This window comes from Excalfactoria chinensis, chromosome 3, assembly GCF_039878825.1.
Source record: "Excalfactoria chinensis isolate bCotChi1 chromosome 3, bCotChi1.hap2, whole genome shotgun sequence".
NCBI classification, from domain to species: domain Eukaryota; kingdom Metazoa; phylum Chordata; class Aves; order Galliformes; family Phasianidae; genus Excalfactoria; species Excalfactoria chinensis.
In genome coordinates, this window is record NC_092827.1 from 69,396,594 (window position 1) to 69,414,390 (window position 17,797).

Sequence of the window (17,797 nt, forward strand, 5' to 3'; positions counted from 1 at the left end):
TCTGTGGGAAAGCAATACCCCAGGACACTACAAAGGGCAGTATTTTAATGTCCTTAGGTGTTTGTTATTTTTACCTTCTAGTGGTAAAGCTGCAAATCCAGTTGGAGTTGTAACTACAAATGCAGAACCATCTGTTGACTTCCCACCACTGCTGGAATTTCTTAGGTACATAAGGGATTCAACTTTCTCCTGAAAAATTTTCCCATCTAGAAATAAAGGGGGAAAATTACACAGAAGCTTTACAAGTTCACATTCTTAGTATATAAAGATTCACAGTGATCAGGCTACAGTTCAAGCTGATCACTGGAATGTAACAAGAAGTGCTTAACTCATCTGAGAAAGAAAATCACTTGAGAACAGGGTTTTAATTGTTTTAGTGACTAATCTTCATATTTTACTCCAGACACAAAATATTGAACTATTCTGAAGTAATTACATTTAGAGGCAGTCCTCAGGCACATCCAGCTGGAAACACTGACTTTTGCTGCATCAAAATAAGTTCACCTAATAAAGCTCAAAACACCAATAATGAGTTCTGCTCTTACTTAGAATTTTATACTTATTCTTTTTAAATGATAGCTAAGACACAGCCACACTGCCTTTGAATGGAAGTCAGTTCCTAAAACTGGAGGCACAAGCACCTGAATCAAAACATTCTTAACTGATCACGTTTTCAATTTTTAAGTAGATTGCAGCTAAGGTTGTATGATTTGAATATTAAAACTACTACATTGTTAAATGACAAACATTTAATAAGCAGCAATCATTTCAGTGAAGTGGCAAGAAAATGTTTCCCAAATGGGATTTAGACCTGACAACATGCTAGACTGCAGTTTTCATTGACTTATGTTTATAATTTACTCGGGACATTCTGGAAATACTACAGAGATCTTTTGTGGCATGATGCAGTGTGAGCTCTGGTTGATAAACTTTCTGTAGTAGTCTTCTATAATGATTATTTATATGAAAAATCCTGACAGATTAATCCTCTGAAACGACCAGTTAAAATTTATTCGAAACAGTCTTTTGTGGCAAATTTATATAACAGGCCAACTAACAATTTCTCCAGATCAGGTCTCTAAGAAACAGTTCTAGTTTTAAAACTTCATATATTGCAGTAATAATTGAAATCCTGTGAGATATACCAATAAAGAGAATTGGGTGATATTATTATTATTATGTTTAACATCAGTAAAGTAGAATTACTTTTATTTTTATGTCAGACTGATAGTGTTTTAAGCAAATTTACCCAAAGAAAGACCCCAGATGATCCTGAATCTGCTTTAACTTGAACCACAATTGACTAAACTAAGGTGTTAGCATTACTGAAGAGAGGTGGTACTCAAAATGAACATCTGTTACTGATACGTATAGTCCTCTGAGCCGAAGCTTCTAATGCTGTAAATCCACATGTATCTCAGAGTCATCATACTTGTATATATTCTTAAGTATTGTGTTCATACAGGCAGCAACTGTTATGCATTACACTTAGCAGCAATAAACTTTAAAGAAAGTTCAGGACACAACCAAAGGTATTATCTATAGAAAAAAATAAAACCTCTACTCAGAGACTAGAATCTATTTTACTCTGATTGTGTATTGATAGTTAAACGTGACATATCTACCTATGTGCAGGGAGAAGTAGAAGTTGGTAGGATTGTGACAAACATATGTATTAGTGGGAGGGTGAACAGCTAAGAGGAAATTGAAGACCAGTGTCAGCAATTCCAGGTCTGGGGGAGATCCAAGTACTTCTTCAATTATTTTTACAAATGACCTACAAACTTCCCGAGGCAGAGAGGCAAGGTGTCCTTCTTTATGTTCCTAGAAAGAAAGGAAGAACAGTACAACAGTTATTTACATTACTCATCTGACAGTATTTTTTAATTATCAAGCTGCAATAGGAAAACAGACAAAGAAAGCAATAAAAATCATACCATTTGAAAAACTTGAAAAAGCGACTGAACCTACTCAACATTACCTAAGGGGATCAATGTCAAAAGCCAAGACAAACAGTATATTGTTGATGTTATGTAAGTTCACTTCCAGTAGATTGACACAAATCTGAACTCATTAAAAAGCCTGCAGAGGTTTTGGTAAGATTTCAGCCATTGCTAACTAATGACACATTTCGAAAATACACTAATATAGTCTGTGCCACATTTTCTTAAAAACAACAAATTAGTCTACTGCTAAAGCATAGTTATTAGTTAGAGGCAGCTACTAAAAGATTCTCATATAACTCATCTATCTTTTTCAGTAACGAGGACTTTGCTCTATATCAAAGGTCCAGGATTTTTTTTAGGTTCTCCCCATGCATAGATTTTCCAAGCAACCCAGTGTCTAAGCGTTCATTCAAGTAATCACAGATGGTGAAGAATTCTCGCCCCTTCTATCCATCAGTAGAAATACTGCTCACTCTGCTTACTCTATCAATGATAGGGTACTTAAAGTACTTGGGGTGCCCCAAATACTCTATCACTGTACATCAGCAATGCCTGCTGAAGAGGAAGAAAGGGGCCTGGAAGTAAGGAGGATAAAAATGTTTATAACATTTTTCCCCTATCACATGTAGTTCCATATTTTTTCCATTAAGTAAAATCAAGTACTTGCCAAGAACAAAATAGGATCAGACTGGAAGTACCTGCAGAACCTGGCAAGTTAACAGGAAGTGGTGCACCACTTGAGCTTTCAATAGCTGTTTAACATTAAACATCTGTTGGTGATGGTTAGATCTGATAAGGACTTCTAAAGCTGCTAACAGAGTTTCCCAAACACCTTGCTGAAAAACAAAAAGAACAGGAGCATGATTTAAAATATAATGTTAAGTCTATACTGAGCATAAAGAAAACGATTATGAATTAGTCAAATCAAGAGCAATTTTTTGCCAGTGTGAAATAAGATTAAGTGACTGTAAACGGTCAAGTCCAAACTAGAAACCAGTTATGCTCATTGCAAGGGAACACATCTTATTGATTAAGGCTAGAAAAGATCACGTTTTATCTAAACCACGTATCATGCACTTTTTGTTTTGTTAACACCAGATGGTAAATTTCAACAGATTGATTTTTTTCCCTTACAAACTTGTCAGAGTTAATTAAAAAAAGTTATGCATTCAATCAACAAATCATATGCACATGTTACATTTATAGAATTTAATGCACTAAGGAGACCTTCAAAACTGACAGTGGAAGCCTGACGCTGCTACCAAAAATTCAAAATAAAACAAGAACCATTTATTTTTAGACGCCCGTAATTATTCAGATTTTCTAAATGAGGAAAAGCATTTCAGACTTCTAGGCAATTTTTTTAAATTGACTTTCTGACTTTAAAAAAAAAAAAAAAAAAAAAAAAAAGAAGAAATCTTCCAAAAGAAACTAATTACCTTTGCTTTAGACCAAATCTTCCAGTCAAGAAGTAGCTTTTCTAACAATTGAACATCTTGGATAACTGCTGTAGAATCTGTGTCAAGCACGAATTGCCCATTCTCATTTATATAGAGAATCTCACCACTGCAGCATCCTTCGAGGAGGGTCTTAAAGAGGGGTAGACATATGGAATATTTTAAGTACAAAACAGATCAGTTGTCCTACCAGCCTTATAAAAAAATATGAATACACCTATCTCCTGACAGGACAATCCCATATCTACTGATCTGGTCAGCTCAGAAAACAATTGGAATTTAACTATAGGTGTTGCAGAGGTTCAGATCTTACAGCACCAGTAGATACATCTTCAAGCATTAGGTGGTTTGAGCGCCAAGATAGGCACCCAACTATTAGACAACCTGAAAGCCTTAAACCTGACCTCTTCCTGTAAGACTTGCTGGCTTGAGAATTACATTCGCACCAAAGCTCTGAAATTAGAGAAAGCTCAGCCTTTATTTAGGTAAGGGATTCTGTAACAGCTCTGACAACTACAAGACAGAGTGCGATCAACTGTTTTCCATATATACTTACAGCACAAAATATTGCTACCAGGTGTTTTCATAATCAACATACAAAGACTTCCCAGTAAAAGTAAACTTTTACAAGAGTTACTGCCCAGATGCTTCAGATAATCAACAGTTAATTTATTTATTTTCAAGACGTACTAGCAAAGGTCTTGCTGTTCATCTATCTTGCAGTAAGAACACACAAAGGGATTAGGAGATTATCCAAAGGTCTTCGTTTTCAAAGAGAAGTTGACCCCCCCCCACCCCCTCCTTGAAATAAGGATCTCTTAACACTTTTCACAACTCTCCCATCAGTAGTTTCTAGCTCAAGGTACAACGCTCAGACAGAACCGGTTCCAAATCACTGTTCTGCCTGGGAAGAGTGATTACAAATGTACAATTAAAATCAGAAGTTTCTAAATTTGTGCTAACACTCAACACAGCATCAAGTTTAAAAAGTACCTTCAGCATGTGAAATCCAACAATGCACTTTGGTTTGATCAACACTCGGTGAATCATGGAATAACCATTACAATTTTTCATTTCCTGTATTCTCTGTTGATTGTATTTTGTTAAAGATAGTATAAGCTGTAGTGCTAGAGCTTGAGTGTCTTCACAGCTACTGATCTCTACAACCTGAAGAAAAGATAAGTATAATGAAAGAGTTTATATGAGAAACATTCAGACAAAAAAGTACTTAAATGATATCTTCTGGATTAAGCTACTCTAAGATTTTTCAGATCACCTACATAGGCAACAAATGAAAGTTATGTCTGTACACTTAGATTTTTATACCTGAAGTACTGATCCACACTGTGATAAATGATCATCTACTAAGAAAATGAGGAATTGTTACAAGAATTCCTTTATAAGAAATAGATTATTCTAAACAAAATGTAAGTAGAAGACAACAATTCTTGCCATACCGTGAATCCCTGAAGCACATAGCCCACTAAGAGGAAGAAGCTTTTATTTATTTTTCCCCTAGAATAGAAGAGTTTTCCTAAATCTTTAAGGCAAGTTTTAAGTTAAAGTTCCCGGAGATGGAATGCTTCCACCCAGACACATCCAAACAGTGATGTTTTATTTTGTCCATAAAATTTTGTCAAATGAAAACAATGCACCATTCTTTCCTGTTCAAATCTTACAATTCAAGCCCAAGAAGGAGCAAATATATATATATATGTATATAGTCTATATATATATATATAGACTTCGGACAACATCTCACATTCACGGAATTCCAGTTCCTACAGGTGCTTTTGCTGTGCTATATGTCAGTACAGTTTCTTAGACAGGATAAACCTTTGAACACAGCTCAACAGCTTCCTTCCAGGAAAGCTCTCACTGTTAAAGTTCAAGCTCTGCACACTCTGTGGTTTTACATTTAACCATGTTTGCATTTTGAATACCCTGTACTTAAAGTGGTATTAGCTCTACAATTCTCCTAAAAAATTATTCTGACATTCAGAAGCCCCAGTGTACCTCTTACATTCTGGCTGTATTATAAAAAAACATTATGCAGTTCAATAATAGCTTCTAAGTTTCCTTACAGTACACTCTTCTGCCACAGATTCCTTCCACAGATTTTCTTTAAGAATCACATACAGACTTCTAAGTAAGATGCATTTGGCAGTTGGAACACGAGATTTGCTGCTTGAGATGAAAGGACAATTTTATACAGGCAGCCACACATGCACTCTCCATTTTCCATCTCTCTTACCCTAGCAAAGAGGAAGACAAATGCACCAGTTCCTCCAATTTCATGTAGTATACCCTGCAGATTTTTATATTCAACAGGCTGAAGTGCTTTCAGGTGATGAGAATCCAGCACATTGCTCTGAACTTCTTTTGAACTGAAGGGCCTCTGAGAAGGTACAGTCTTCACTTGACCTTTCAATCTAATAACAGGTTCGTATATGGTGTACTGACTGGGGCAGCACGTGGCATAAACAACAGCAAGGCTTTCCTGAAGCAAGAGAAATTTATTAGTCAGAAATGTAAGACATTTTGATTTAAAAAACAAAAGAAAAAGCACACAAGTCACCCAACAGATAGCAGCAACTTCAGTAGTTCTTCCCTGCTTTGCCATTAGCATGCTCCAAGCTCTGAATGGATGCACACATACTGAAATGCAACAGAATTCCTAAGTTTTTGCAAATCTGTGCAATTGCGTTTTATCAACTTCTGTAAAGAAATAAATCCAAAAGATCCTCCTCTTATCACTAAAGGATAACAACTATTTTCCTCAAGAAAAGTTACTAAGATTAAAAGAAAATAAATATACACACGTATTAAGCAACTTTTCCCCTGCCTTTCTAAAACTGGATGAACAAGAAAGTTCAAAACGGAAAGTGTAGAAAACCTCTCTAAGCCTTGTACTTTTTAATCTGTTCTTCAGTCAGCTTTACTATAAGAAAAAGGATCTCAGTAGAAGGTATATACGTAAGACTAAAAAAGGTGGTTTTTTTTTTTCTCAGATAGAAGAAATACACACCATTATAGATGCTGGAACACGTTAGAGTTGTCAGAATCCAACCCAGATCAACACAACCTCCACACAAAGTGTCTACTTCAAATCCCACTGAAATAAGTGGGAAGAACTCTACAGTGATTTTAATGAGAATTGGATCTAATCATGTCTACATTGATAAAGCAAAGCAATTCAAGAGACAGCAGGAAATGCTTTCCCAGTTTTATCAATTCTAAGAGACCAGAAACCACTTTTAAGCAGAAGCTTACAATCAAAGGTCCAACATCCACTTCCTTCTTTGCCATGATGAGCTCCTTAATTTGTTCACATTGTAGAATCTCTTTACTTATGTATTTAGAGTATTCAGTCAATGTTTTGCCATATTTACAAGGCATTACAGATGTGAAGTCTGGTCCACACGCATATAAGTAAAATGCTTCCTCTGGTCCAATCTTTGCACCTAAAATCCAGAGAAGACATTCACTTCTAATTACACAATAAAGCAAAATTTATATCTTGACTATTAGACCTCACAAGGAAAATTATAAGCTAGTTTTCACTGCACTTACTGTAACCTGAAGCAATGAGTAAAGTCCAGCACTAACTACTACAGATAAGTGACTTCTGCTAAGTATCACAGGCCACTGCTAAAGGAAACTGAAACCATATCAGGAAAGTAATATGTATGAGCTGAATACAACATATCTGAATATTCAATTACACTGGTTGCGTTGTTTTTAAACTGAAAAAAAAAATCTCTCCAAGCCTCTTCGGGTTTCAAAGCATATCAAGATTACAAAGTAGTACAGAAACGGCATTCAACTCTTCATGATATTATAGAGTGATTCAGAAGGATCCATCAACAATAAATAGCTCACTGCAACTAACTAGAGGAGAAAAAAATAACACTGTAAAAGGAAATCAAGTGAATCGCTCATCCTCTTTCCAGACAGCTTATCTCAGGTAACCTGTTTATGACAGTGCATCTTCAAACAAACCATCTCTATCATTTGCTTAAGATCACAGAATGACACAAGTCTATGATACCTGAGTACAATACAGCTGGATTACAGGGTTTCTTGGGAAATGTTAATTGAATTGGCTGTAGTAAAATCAGGCCATGTAGAGCTGATAGTTCGAACAAGCATCTCACCTACTGCCTGCACAAATATGAAATGTCCATACACACAACACATCCACACACCCCAGCAGCCTAGGCCACTGCACATGAGAAAACACCAGAATTATGACCAGCAGAGTCTCGGCCTTTGGGGCTAAACAAACATTTGGAAGTCCTGGACAAAAGATTCTGAAATTTTGGTCACTTTTTAATATTCTTTGTGTAATTTGAAATCAGTAGTTAAGAAGTAAATGAATCCCATTTTCTAGTAGACAAAGATTGAGTGCTTTAGGAAAAAATAGAGTGAATACTGGCTTCTCTTCATGCCCTACACCAAGGTATTATTTAAAGAAATATAAACAAATGGCTGAAGTAGCTGGAATTGCCAGCTACAGCACAGAAAGGGCAAGAAAGCAGCGGTAGAAGAATGCATTAGGAAGTACTCAGTACTGAAATGTTTACTTCCTTTCTGATATATTACACTAGTAAAGAACGTATTGCTTTGACTTTAATCAGCTGGCATGTTAAAAAAAAATAAATCAAGTTTAAAAAGATCATGATGGGGGAAGGAAAGAAGAAGTGAAGACTTATGCAGGAAAAACAAAGCATACAGAAGTACCATTGAAGAGAAGCAGGTTCCCAAGATCCCATCTGCCTGACAATCGAAGCAATTCTTCCTGAGATGACGTACAGTGGCCAATCATACAAAATGTTTTATTACTGTCAGATGACAAGCTTGATTTCCTTGGTAGAGCATAATCTAAGTTGATTTCACATTTCCTAGAAATACATATAAAGAAGTATGAATAACAGTAAGTGATCAGATTTGCCACCTCAAATATTCAGCTTAGACATAAAATACTTCTAATATTCAGCAGACGAGAAGCCACACGGTTATTGATATTAAATTACTAAAGCTATCTTCAACTTCTAGGTACCTTTAAACTCATTTTCAAAGTGGTGTATATATTTAAATACTGCACAAGAGGAAAAAAGGAATGAAGGTGACAGCTGTGTTTGCTGTACAGCCAGAATTTCCTAGACTGAAAAATCCTTCCTCATTCCACACGACCACAATGAAAAATAAACTGTATATACACTACAAAGGCACCTGAGTGACCATCTCTTCTTCTCAAACACCACTACTTTTCAAGGATCTCTATTGCTTTTGGAAAAAACACAACCAAAAATGGAAGTCTCTGACCACAGTGAAGAACATAATGAGGATTGGGGTTCACACATGCTGGAAATTATGCCAAGTATTTGCTTTTCCCAAGGAACTCTGTCAGAACTGATGTGCTGTACAGCCATGAGCAACAAGCCTGATGAGAAAATTTCATTTGAGAAAATGCCCAATGAACCTTACAGGCAATTACACAGGCAGACTAATTGAACTGTAAAGGTCATAAGAAGCTTCCCCAGAAGAATCTAACACTTAGCAAATAGATAATTCTCTCTATACAGAGTGACCTCATTAGCTGCATATGTGCATAACATGGTAGTATTTTTTCCACACTGCATCTCCATATTTGAACTTCACTGTCTACCGGAACAAAGACTGAAAAATTACGATCAACTTCTTTAAAAAACAACTCTACTTGATTTTGTTTGTTTGTTCTTGAAACTTAAGTTTTACCCTTTACAATTTCAATCTCTGGTTAATCGTATGTAGAAAAATAACATGCAGTAGCTTTAACAACAGCTTTAAGAACAGCATTCCTGTAATTGCTTATCCATGGATCAAACTGGAGAGGAATTACAAGAAAGAAACAGCAAAGAACTCGTGATGCATCTGATTACTTTAAAATGGAATTTTTAACCACTTATTTTATATCTGGAATACAAAAGAAGGCTTCACTGTCTGGACTTTAGGAAAAATATATCTGATAATTTAATCAACTCCTCCTCTTCTAACCAAGGTGTATTTCACATAGGCCCAGACCCACTCAACCTACCATTAGGAACCTCAGGTTTTTCTGTGGAAGTAGTACTTGCCAATGCCAATTCAGATCTTACCTGAGGTACATATTGCTCTTCTTCCCTCTTACTCTTGAAGAAGACAACTGACTACCTTCTCTTCAACTCCTCTTTATTTCTCCTTCCAATCATATTTCTAGCACTTGAACTACACCTCCCTAACACAGATTCTTAACTTCACCAGCAAGACTAAGCCTACTGCTAACTTCTTGTTACAGCTGGTGTTGGACCTTACTCTCACAGCCTTGTCTTATTTACCTTTTTCATTTATCCATGACTGATGAAGAACAGTGATGTCATATCAGTTTATGGTTTGGACTAAAGGTTCTCAAAGTAATCAAGACAACTCTGGAGCTAAGGCAATTCCAGGGCAAGGCTTCCCTCTCCTATCCCCCAAAATGAACTTCACAAACAGAACTTCAGCCTGTACTAAAGTAGTAAGGATATTTTCCTGTTAGAGAACATCTTTTTAAGAAGTTTAACTAATGTATAGTTTACCTCTGACCAGAAACCCACAGGGACAACTCTCCATGGATATTTTTCTTGCTTTCTTGCTTCTGCTTATACTGTATTGCCAAATGTTGCCACCTGCCCACAAGGAAAATATTCTCCGGAGATTCAGCCTGTGCCAGCAGGCCAGCTTTCATCTCATCGTTTGGATCCATGCACATACTACGAAAACAGAAAAGTGTGGGTTGTTGTTTGTTTTTTTTAAACTTGCTTCTCATCCCCATATCTTAATTTTATCAGTTACTTTGAGGTGACATTTTCCTTCAGAAAATAAATCAGTAATCTGTTTAAAATACTCAACATAAACTAGGCAAACACACATTTTCAATTGAGTTATTTAACTTGCATGAATCTCCACGTATGTAATCAATATTTAAGATGGTGTCTTGATATCACAGGGGTCAAAGTATCCATTTGTTGGATTTTTGTTTGTTTGCTTTTGTCTTAATAAACAACTTCATAAAATAAAGTGCTCCAAAATTCAAACATTAGATTTATCTTAAGGATCCGTTTCTTAAGGAAAACAAAAAAGCTAAAATATGTTCAGAAGATTAAGACAAGGATTTCCATGATAAGTATTAAGAATTTTCACATCTGAGGTACGAGAACGTAACTACAAAAGCTTTCTGTCTTCCATATGTTTATTGTGTCACTTCATTAACATCTAAATTGCACAGTGTTTATGACCAATCTTGTATTTTACTTTGGCCAATTATTTATGTTTGTGTATATGAAAACTACAAGACCCAACATGTAATAGTCCTGTAGATTTGCATACAATAAACTTCACTTGATGCTGGCAGCATGCTAATTGTCTCTACTACAAACACCAGTTTTTTGTATTCTATAGCAGCATTCTCTGCAAGCTGTTAGTAGATGTTACATTAAGACAATACATATCCTTACAAAGACAGCCTTTAAACTAATGCACCATACCGAAATATGAAAGCTCCAGTGTTCACGTCTGCCCAGATTTGTATCATCAGTGCTTTGGAACCCAATGAAATTATATGAATACAGCCATCTTCAACAAGTTTATCTCCCAGGCTTAGGTATTCCATTCCTATCGACTTGGTTTCTTCTAGAAATACAAGCATGTTTACAAAAACAATTACAACAACAATGACATTTTTTCTTTTAATTAAATGAGCTGGAATGTACAGTCCTCTTCAGCAACCTAGGTCTCTTGTGTATTGAAACAGACATTAATTAAGCACTTTGTTCTTGTTTGTAGTTAAGTACACACACTACGCATGAATATTTCATCTCACTCACTCACTCTACTGTTAATATGTCATATTATATTCCAGCAATCTCATTGTAAACCCAAAGTCTAGATTTTTAATTTATTTATTTATACAAATCATGCGACTGTTTAGCCCTTTAAAGAAGATTTTACATCCAATATTTTTTGCTTTATGTTATGAAGCGGAAGCATAGGCCTTCTAGTAAAAGCAGCCCAAAACTTTCTAAGATTCAGTCCCCCCTCACTTTTTCTTTTTTTAAGCTGTGAAATAGAGGTAATTCCAAGTGCTGAAACTGGGAGGTACATTGAGTACCTCTAAAAATTTTCCTTTTTTGTAAATTATAATCTAAGAGATTCTGCTTCAAACACTTTGGAACCTGGCAACACTCTACAGCAGTGTCAGCAGGTAAATGTTGTTACAGCTACTGATATTTGTGATGGCACACAAGAGGAAAGTTAAAGGATTTATATCAAGTTAACCTCGGGCTCGTGATGAATTAGAAGCAACTTTTTAGCCAAGAATTCCAATAATTAAATCTTAAATCAAGAAATTTTAGTAGCTCTACATTAAAAAGAACAAACATAAAAGCCACTTGCTTCATCAATACATAAGAGACTAGTTAAGTCTGACAGTAGTCATTTCCTATGACCTTTCAGCTGCAGCACTGAATATTCTCTTCAGCATAATATGAAGCAGCACAAAGACATTTTACTGGAGTTAAAAATTCAGTGAGAACACTCAATTCCTAAAGGAACCAGGCATGAACCTGGTTTATGAGCAAACTGGAAACATTTTTATCTTTAAGTATAACTCACAGTACTCAAAGAACAATCAGATTATCATTCCTGTTCAACATTTATTAAAAGAAAAAGAAGTGTAATCTTTTTGTATAAGACACATCAATTAGTAATACTTGTAACCAGAATCCCTCAGTGCTACCTAAAATAGGAACAAAAAGTATGTTCTCACCTGTGCTGTCAAAGCTGTTCTCTCTTACAGAGGAAAGCCTTTGCTTGATTTTCTTCCCCTTCTCTATTGAGTTTTCCATTTCATGAACACGCTCCAGATGAAACCATAAGGAAACACTGAAACCATCAGACATGTGTGGCCAACAGTTCTGTCCAACTAAAGGCAAGTGAACTGGGGCCACGTGCCAAGAAGAAAGCAGTTGATGACTCAAGTTTTCACCATCTGTCTCTTTCTTACTCTGTGAAAATTTTGCTTTTTTTAATAGTCCAGCAGTTTTGTTGTTGGAAGTGCCCGTGGATTTTTGTGAAGAACTACTCAAATTTGTGCCATGTAGCAAAGGGAAGGCAAGGTACTGCAATGGGTTCATGTCCACATTAGTTTCTATAATCTTCAATACACCCTTAAGCAGTATCTCCTAGCAGAAATAAACAAGCAAGAATCAATCAGTTTAATACCACACAGTTGGACATAATTGCCTAACTCAACAGAACCCCTCTCTTCATTGAAACGCAGGTTCACAACACAGGTGGGCTTTCTCATCTAAACTGCAACCTTTACAACAGCCTTAAGTTACTACTTCAACAGGCTACAGCCCAACAGTTTCAGAAACTTAACGACAGCAGAGAGATCTTTAAGTTACCCCATTTAGGAATTAGCCAAATCACGGAAGATGGTTACTGGGCAGTCTCACCTCAGATTTGTTATGTTCTAGCAGACTCATTTACACCTCAACAAAAGGCTGCATCTCTTACTTCACTTCGAGGCAGAATAAAAACATAAATGTTGGCCATCACCTTGTTATTGCATAATTATTAGCAGAATTACCTGAGTCCTTAAGCAAAAATGTGTCCCGTTACACAGCCAGTTACTGCAAGCAACCTTTGATAGACTGATTTACATACCATAATTTGGTATTATTACATGCTTTGCAGTAACTTTTAATTTCTTTCACCTTGTTTTTCCCTACAGCATCTCACACAAACTGCTACATATTTTAGTAGTATATCCCACACAAGTTGTAGATTCCAGTGTTAGACAAGCCAACTTGTGACAGTTTTGAAAGTAATTCCTGCAGATAAAGCAGCACCCATTGCTGAAAAGGAAATGCTTCACAACTAAGGAAATTACTTCAAATTTAACAGTATACAATACTGTCATCTATAACCATTATGTCAGCCTACTCAAGACAAATCTTTCTTTCTTGTGCTGACAAAAACAGTTCCCAGAATATTCAAGAACATGGATCCTTTTTTCTCTCCTATCCCACTTTCAAAACATGAAAGGCAGTTGTTTCAACAACTGAATTTAGTCAGTTACAGAGTTGCTGTTATTATAACCTTATTTCCCCCCAAAAATTGCGGGCAATGAGATTCTCTTCTTGCCTCTGAATTTTATTATTTATTACTGAAGACATACCGTACAAGGTGTCTTCTCCAAAAATATCCGTAGAAGAAGAGTTAGGTCTTCTGAACATGTCTGCGAGCTCATCAAAGAAACAAGCAGGTCTACCAGCACCATCTGACATACTAAAATATAAGAGATAATATTCTTCAGGAGAATGCGTGAAAATCTTTAAAAAAAAAAAATTGTATTTGATAATGTTAGGAAAAAGAATTAATGTGGAATTTAGAGTTCTGTGCAAACACTTAAAACTCAGGAAGTTGTAATGATTACAAAATGAATTATGAGATCCACCTACTGGATAGTATTACTATTCACAATTCACTTGAACAAATCAAGACTGCTACAGCAAGTTTGGCTTCCAGGTTTGTAAAACAGAGTCTGCAGGTTTGGGAACACAGCACCTAGGTTGCAAATATTCTCCCAACAGAGCCACGTTTTTAAGTCCTGGGATGGTTTACAATGTTGTATGAGCTACCTTAAGGCAAGCATATAATTTGCTTCCACACTTTTGGATTAGCTAGTTATTTTCTGAGTAGAAACAAAACCCAATCAATACATCACTCAGTCTGCTGTTACAAAGAATATGAAACAGCCTATGTTGTTATACTCATTCAAATTAAATGCACCACAACTGCTATTTTTCCTGAGTAATGTTTATTAACATTGTCATCTGAAGTTTCTGATTTCAATTACTGTTTCCAGATCTACCAGCACATGTTTAAATAATGTAATCCAAAATGACTCAGAAATAACACTTTGATTACAGGGCTATTTACGTGTTAGAGATCTGTCAGAAGTTAGAGACACAGGTGCATTGACTCATGTCTGCCAACTAATTCACTTGGTAAATTTTGTGTTTGCATTACGGGCTAAAAAACTGAGGATGTATACATTAAATTATAAAAAATATCCTTTGAATTTAACTTCAAACTCACCATGAAAACTGGACTCTGTTTGAGTCAGTATATTCATAAATCCTCCCAAAATATGTTTAACAGCTCCCTGTTAAAAAGAAAAACATATAGGGAAACAATCAGAAGGATACACCAGCCCAAAGAACTAATAAGCAATTTATTTCAAACAATTCACATTTACTGTTGTTTTAAGTAATAAATAATTCCAGTTATAAAAAAAACTTCCATAATTTGATGTGTTTGCTAATGAGCATGCCTTCATGTTCTGTACAGTTCAACTGCATCATAAGAAAGGCTTGGAAATCCAGATGATTAAAGGAAGACTCTCTTGCCACTATGCATTCAGCAACTAACAACTGCTGCCTTGTCTTCTCTCCCAGAAAGAACTACATAATTCACAGGCTATGACAAAACACAGTACATTAGTATATTAATGATTGAATATTGAAAGAGTGTAACACTTCCCCAATTTTGGGAGCAAGTTTTTAGAATTAACTAAAAAGTTCAAGTAGCTTCCATAAGAGCAACATCCTTCACAAGTATCTTAGATATAACTCAAAAATCTAATACATTCAATGTTTCTAAGCTCATTAGTTCAGTAGATTAATAAGCTTGCTCTAAAACACACAAAATAAAAATATTTTGAATCGTAAGTCATTTTAGGTGCTGAAATTCACAAAAACGGAATACATGTGTGCAAGAGATTTTAAGCTAGTAATTCACACAAAGAACTGGAGTACTGAATAAAACATTTTCCCACTTCAGCCTTTCCTTCTTCTGGCTTAAGCTGTCAAGCACTAGTAACATTGCTTCCTAATCAAATGACTGTACATACAAATACTTTAAAAGCTCAAGTTACTTAACCATGTTTTTTTCTTCCGGAGAAGTTTACTAAATTTAGTTACTTAACAAAAAAAACACAAAATAAGCTAACTCTTAAAAATCCCAAATGATCAGTAGACACCCCTGTGTACTTAACTGATTTGTAATACAAAATTATGAGGAATGCGTGAAATATTTTTCAGGTACAGCATTGAAAGTTTCAAAAAAGCATATTAATATAAACACGAATACGTACATATACATTCCAAGACCACCTGATGGTTTCCAAATCTGCACTGACAGCTTTTGTGGTTCAATAGTTTTGATGAAATAAAACAACTGTAGGTCAACTGCCTTACAATACATTAGTTACGTTTCTCATAACTTTTGAATTCAACACAGCCTTACCAGCAATATCAAAATAACATTATTTCAGGTCTTACCAAACACCATAACAAGCACTTCTGAGTTCAAGCTATTTATTTTTTTTCTTATATACTATTGATACAAAACCGAAGAGAATAAGTAATTGCTGAAGTGTTGCCTTTGTTCAACAACATTCTTACCTGTTCTATAAGTACAGAGGCATTTCTCTCCTTCTGGTTGATGATTTTCAGGCAGCTCTGGAATACATGAGCAAGCACATCTAAACTTGCATTACCAGCTGAGAGCAAGTTTAATTCTAACATGCAGATTTCAGGATATATTAATTCTCCTTGATTGATGTTTTCAGTTAGATCATTAAGATAACCTGAAGGACCAGTACATTCTGGTTCTGCCTTCATGTCTGCTCCTGAAAGAGAACATTTGTCTTACTCAAACATACTCAGATGAATACAGTTTGCATTACTTAAGAAGCATATCCAAGGTCAAAGTTTCTCCAGTCTTCTCAAGCATAGAAAAATAGTCACTCATGTATCAACAGTTTTCAGAAGTTCATAAAAACTTTCTATTCTGCTTCACATTTCCATATTTTCCTGCCAAAACAAGGGCAAGAATGCAGCGTTCCCCATTACATGTTCTTGAACTACACGCCTATACTTCCTGGGAACTGACCAAACTGCAATGAGAAATACACAGTTCATAAAATATGAATCTTTGTAACAGAACTTCAGCTTCTATACAGAACTGTGACCCTGCTGAGAAACAATGAATGTAAATGATCTTTATGTGAAATGGCAGGGGGGAGCATTAGTTTAGTCATTTGACTGAGAAAATGCACAACAGTACATGAAATGTCTTCATTAAAAACAAAACCCAAGCATATAAGTTCTACCTCTTACAAACCCACCTCTTCAGGACATGTCACTGAAAACTAAAATGATGTGACAGAGACAGACAGGCTACCTGCAAGTGTTTCATGGAAACATTTTCATGTTGAATTTATAATTCATAAGCACTTAAAACATGCATTTGTATACACTTCTGAGTCAATACTGATGAAGTCTAGTCATACAGATAAACAGCAGTAGTAGAAACTAAGTTTACAGCACAAAGGCAAAAATGTTGGTTACAATCAGACTTCAACCACTTTTCTTTTTAGCACTACATAAAATTTTGAGCATTGACTTACGGACAACCTACTGATAAATATCCCTGGAGAAAACTGCTTCTAGATCACAATAACAAAAGTCACAAGACAACCCAACATAATTTCAGAGTAAGAATCATGTAAACTAGCATAACCGATACAGAACAGTTCCTGTAACATTCAGCATAAGAATAGTCAGCTTCACTTCTGGGAGAATCCAGTAACACTTGCAGTGAAAAATCTAACCTATCTGCACCTGTAAAAAGTCTCTGATATCATCCTGTCTTCATACATCTCAAAAAGACAACCAAGCTTGGCTATGTCAAAGTCTGCTTTGCATATTCAGAAAGTTCACATTTACCTCCATCCTTTGTTTCACTGTCAGGGTTACTTTCACTGTCTGCTTCATATCCTTCTTCTTCAGCAAAAAGTTTGAGGCTACAGCACTGTGACTCATCAGCTTCTTCAGATATATCTTCAGGCTGTGACAGTGACTCCTTTTCAGTGTAATGGGTCTGCAGAATTTCAGAAAAACAAGTAGTTTTGAACCCTCCAGAACCTTTTTTCATGCCCACTGGGGAAAGCCACAATCACATACTTCCAGGAAACCCAAGACTCTTTTTAAGGATACTGCACTTCTACATAGAAAACTGACTGCAAAGATGGATTTTTGTTACTAACTATCCAAATACAGTTTTGGGAAACGGGTGATCAACGCATTAAGAAAAACTGTCTCCAAAAATTACCATCATAATCATTTTGACATCCACTCTTAGGTCAAGACACATGGTATCATCATAGTATCATAGTATTGTGCAAGTTGGAAGGGACCTTAGAGATCATCGAGTCCAACTCCCGGGTTTCGAGCCCTCTGTGTAGCGAAGCGGCACTTCTAC

General features: G+C 35.8%; 1 protein-coding gene across 3 annotated transcripts in view; it reads right to left on the reverse strand.

The window, feature by feature from the left end:
* LYST (lysosomal trafficking regulator) overlaps positions 1-17,797 on the reverse strand; it is a 75,322-nt gene that overhangs the window by 30,192 nt on the left and 27,333 nt on the right. For all 3 annotated transcript variants that reach the window (XM_072331588.1, XM_072331589.1, XM_072331590.1), the window contains exons 8-22: positions 17,263-17,416; positions 15,937-16,163; positions 14,570-14,636; positions 13,647-13,756; positions 12,231-12,645; positions 10,951-11,095; positions 10,003-10,176; positions 8,147-8,307; positions 6,677-6,867; positions 5,658-5,903; positions 4,397-4,570; positions 3,386-3,535; positions 2,645-2,782; positions 1,626-1,824; positions 75-206 (exon numbers count right to left, since the gene is read on the reverse strand). In XM_072331588.1, coding sequence (XP_072187689.1) covers positions 75-206; positions 1,626-1,824; positions 2,645-2,782; positions 3,386-3,535; positions 4,397-4,570; positions 5,658-5,903; positions 6,677-6,867; positions 8,147-8,307; positions 10,003-10,176; positions 10,951-11,095; positions 12,231-12,645; positions 13,647-13,756; positions 14,570-14,636; positions 15,937-16,163; positions 17,263-17,416 — 2,683 coding nt within the window. The remainder of the gene's footprint in view (positions 1-74; positions 207-1,625; positions 1,825-2,644; positions 2,783-3,385; positions 3,536-4,396; positions 4,571-5,657; positions 5,904-6,676; positions 6,868-8,146; positions 8,308-10,002; positions 10,177-10,950; positions 11,096-12,230; positions 12,646-13,646; positions 13,757-14,569; positions 14,637-15,936; positions 16,164-17,262; positions 17,417-17,797) is intronic.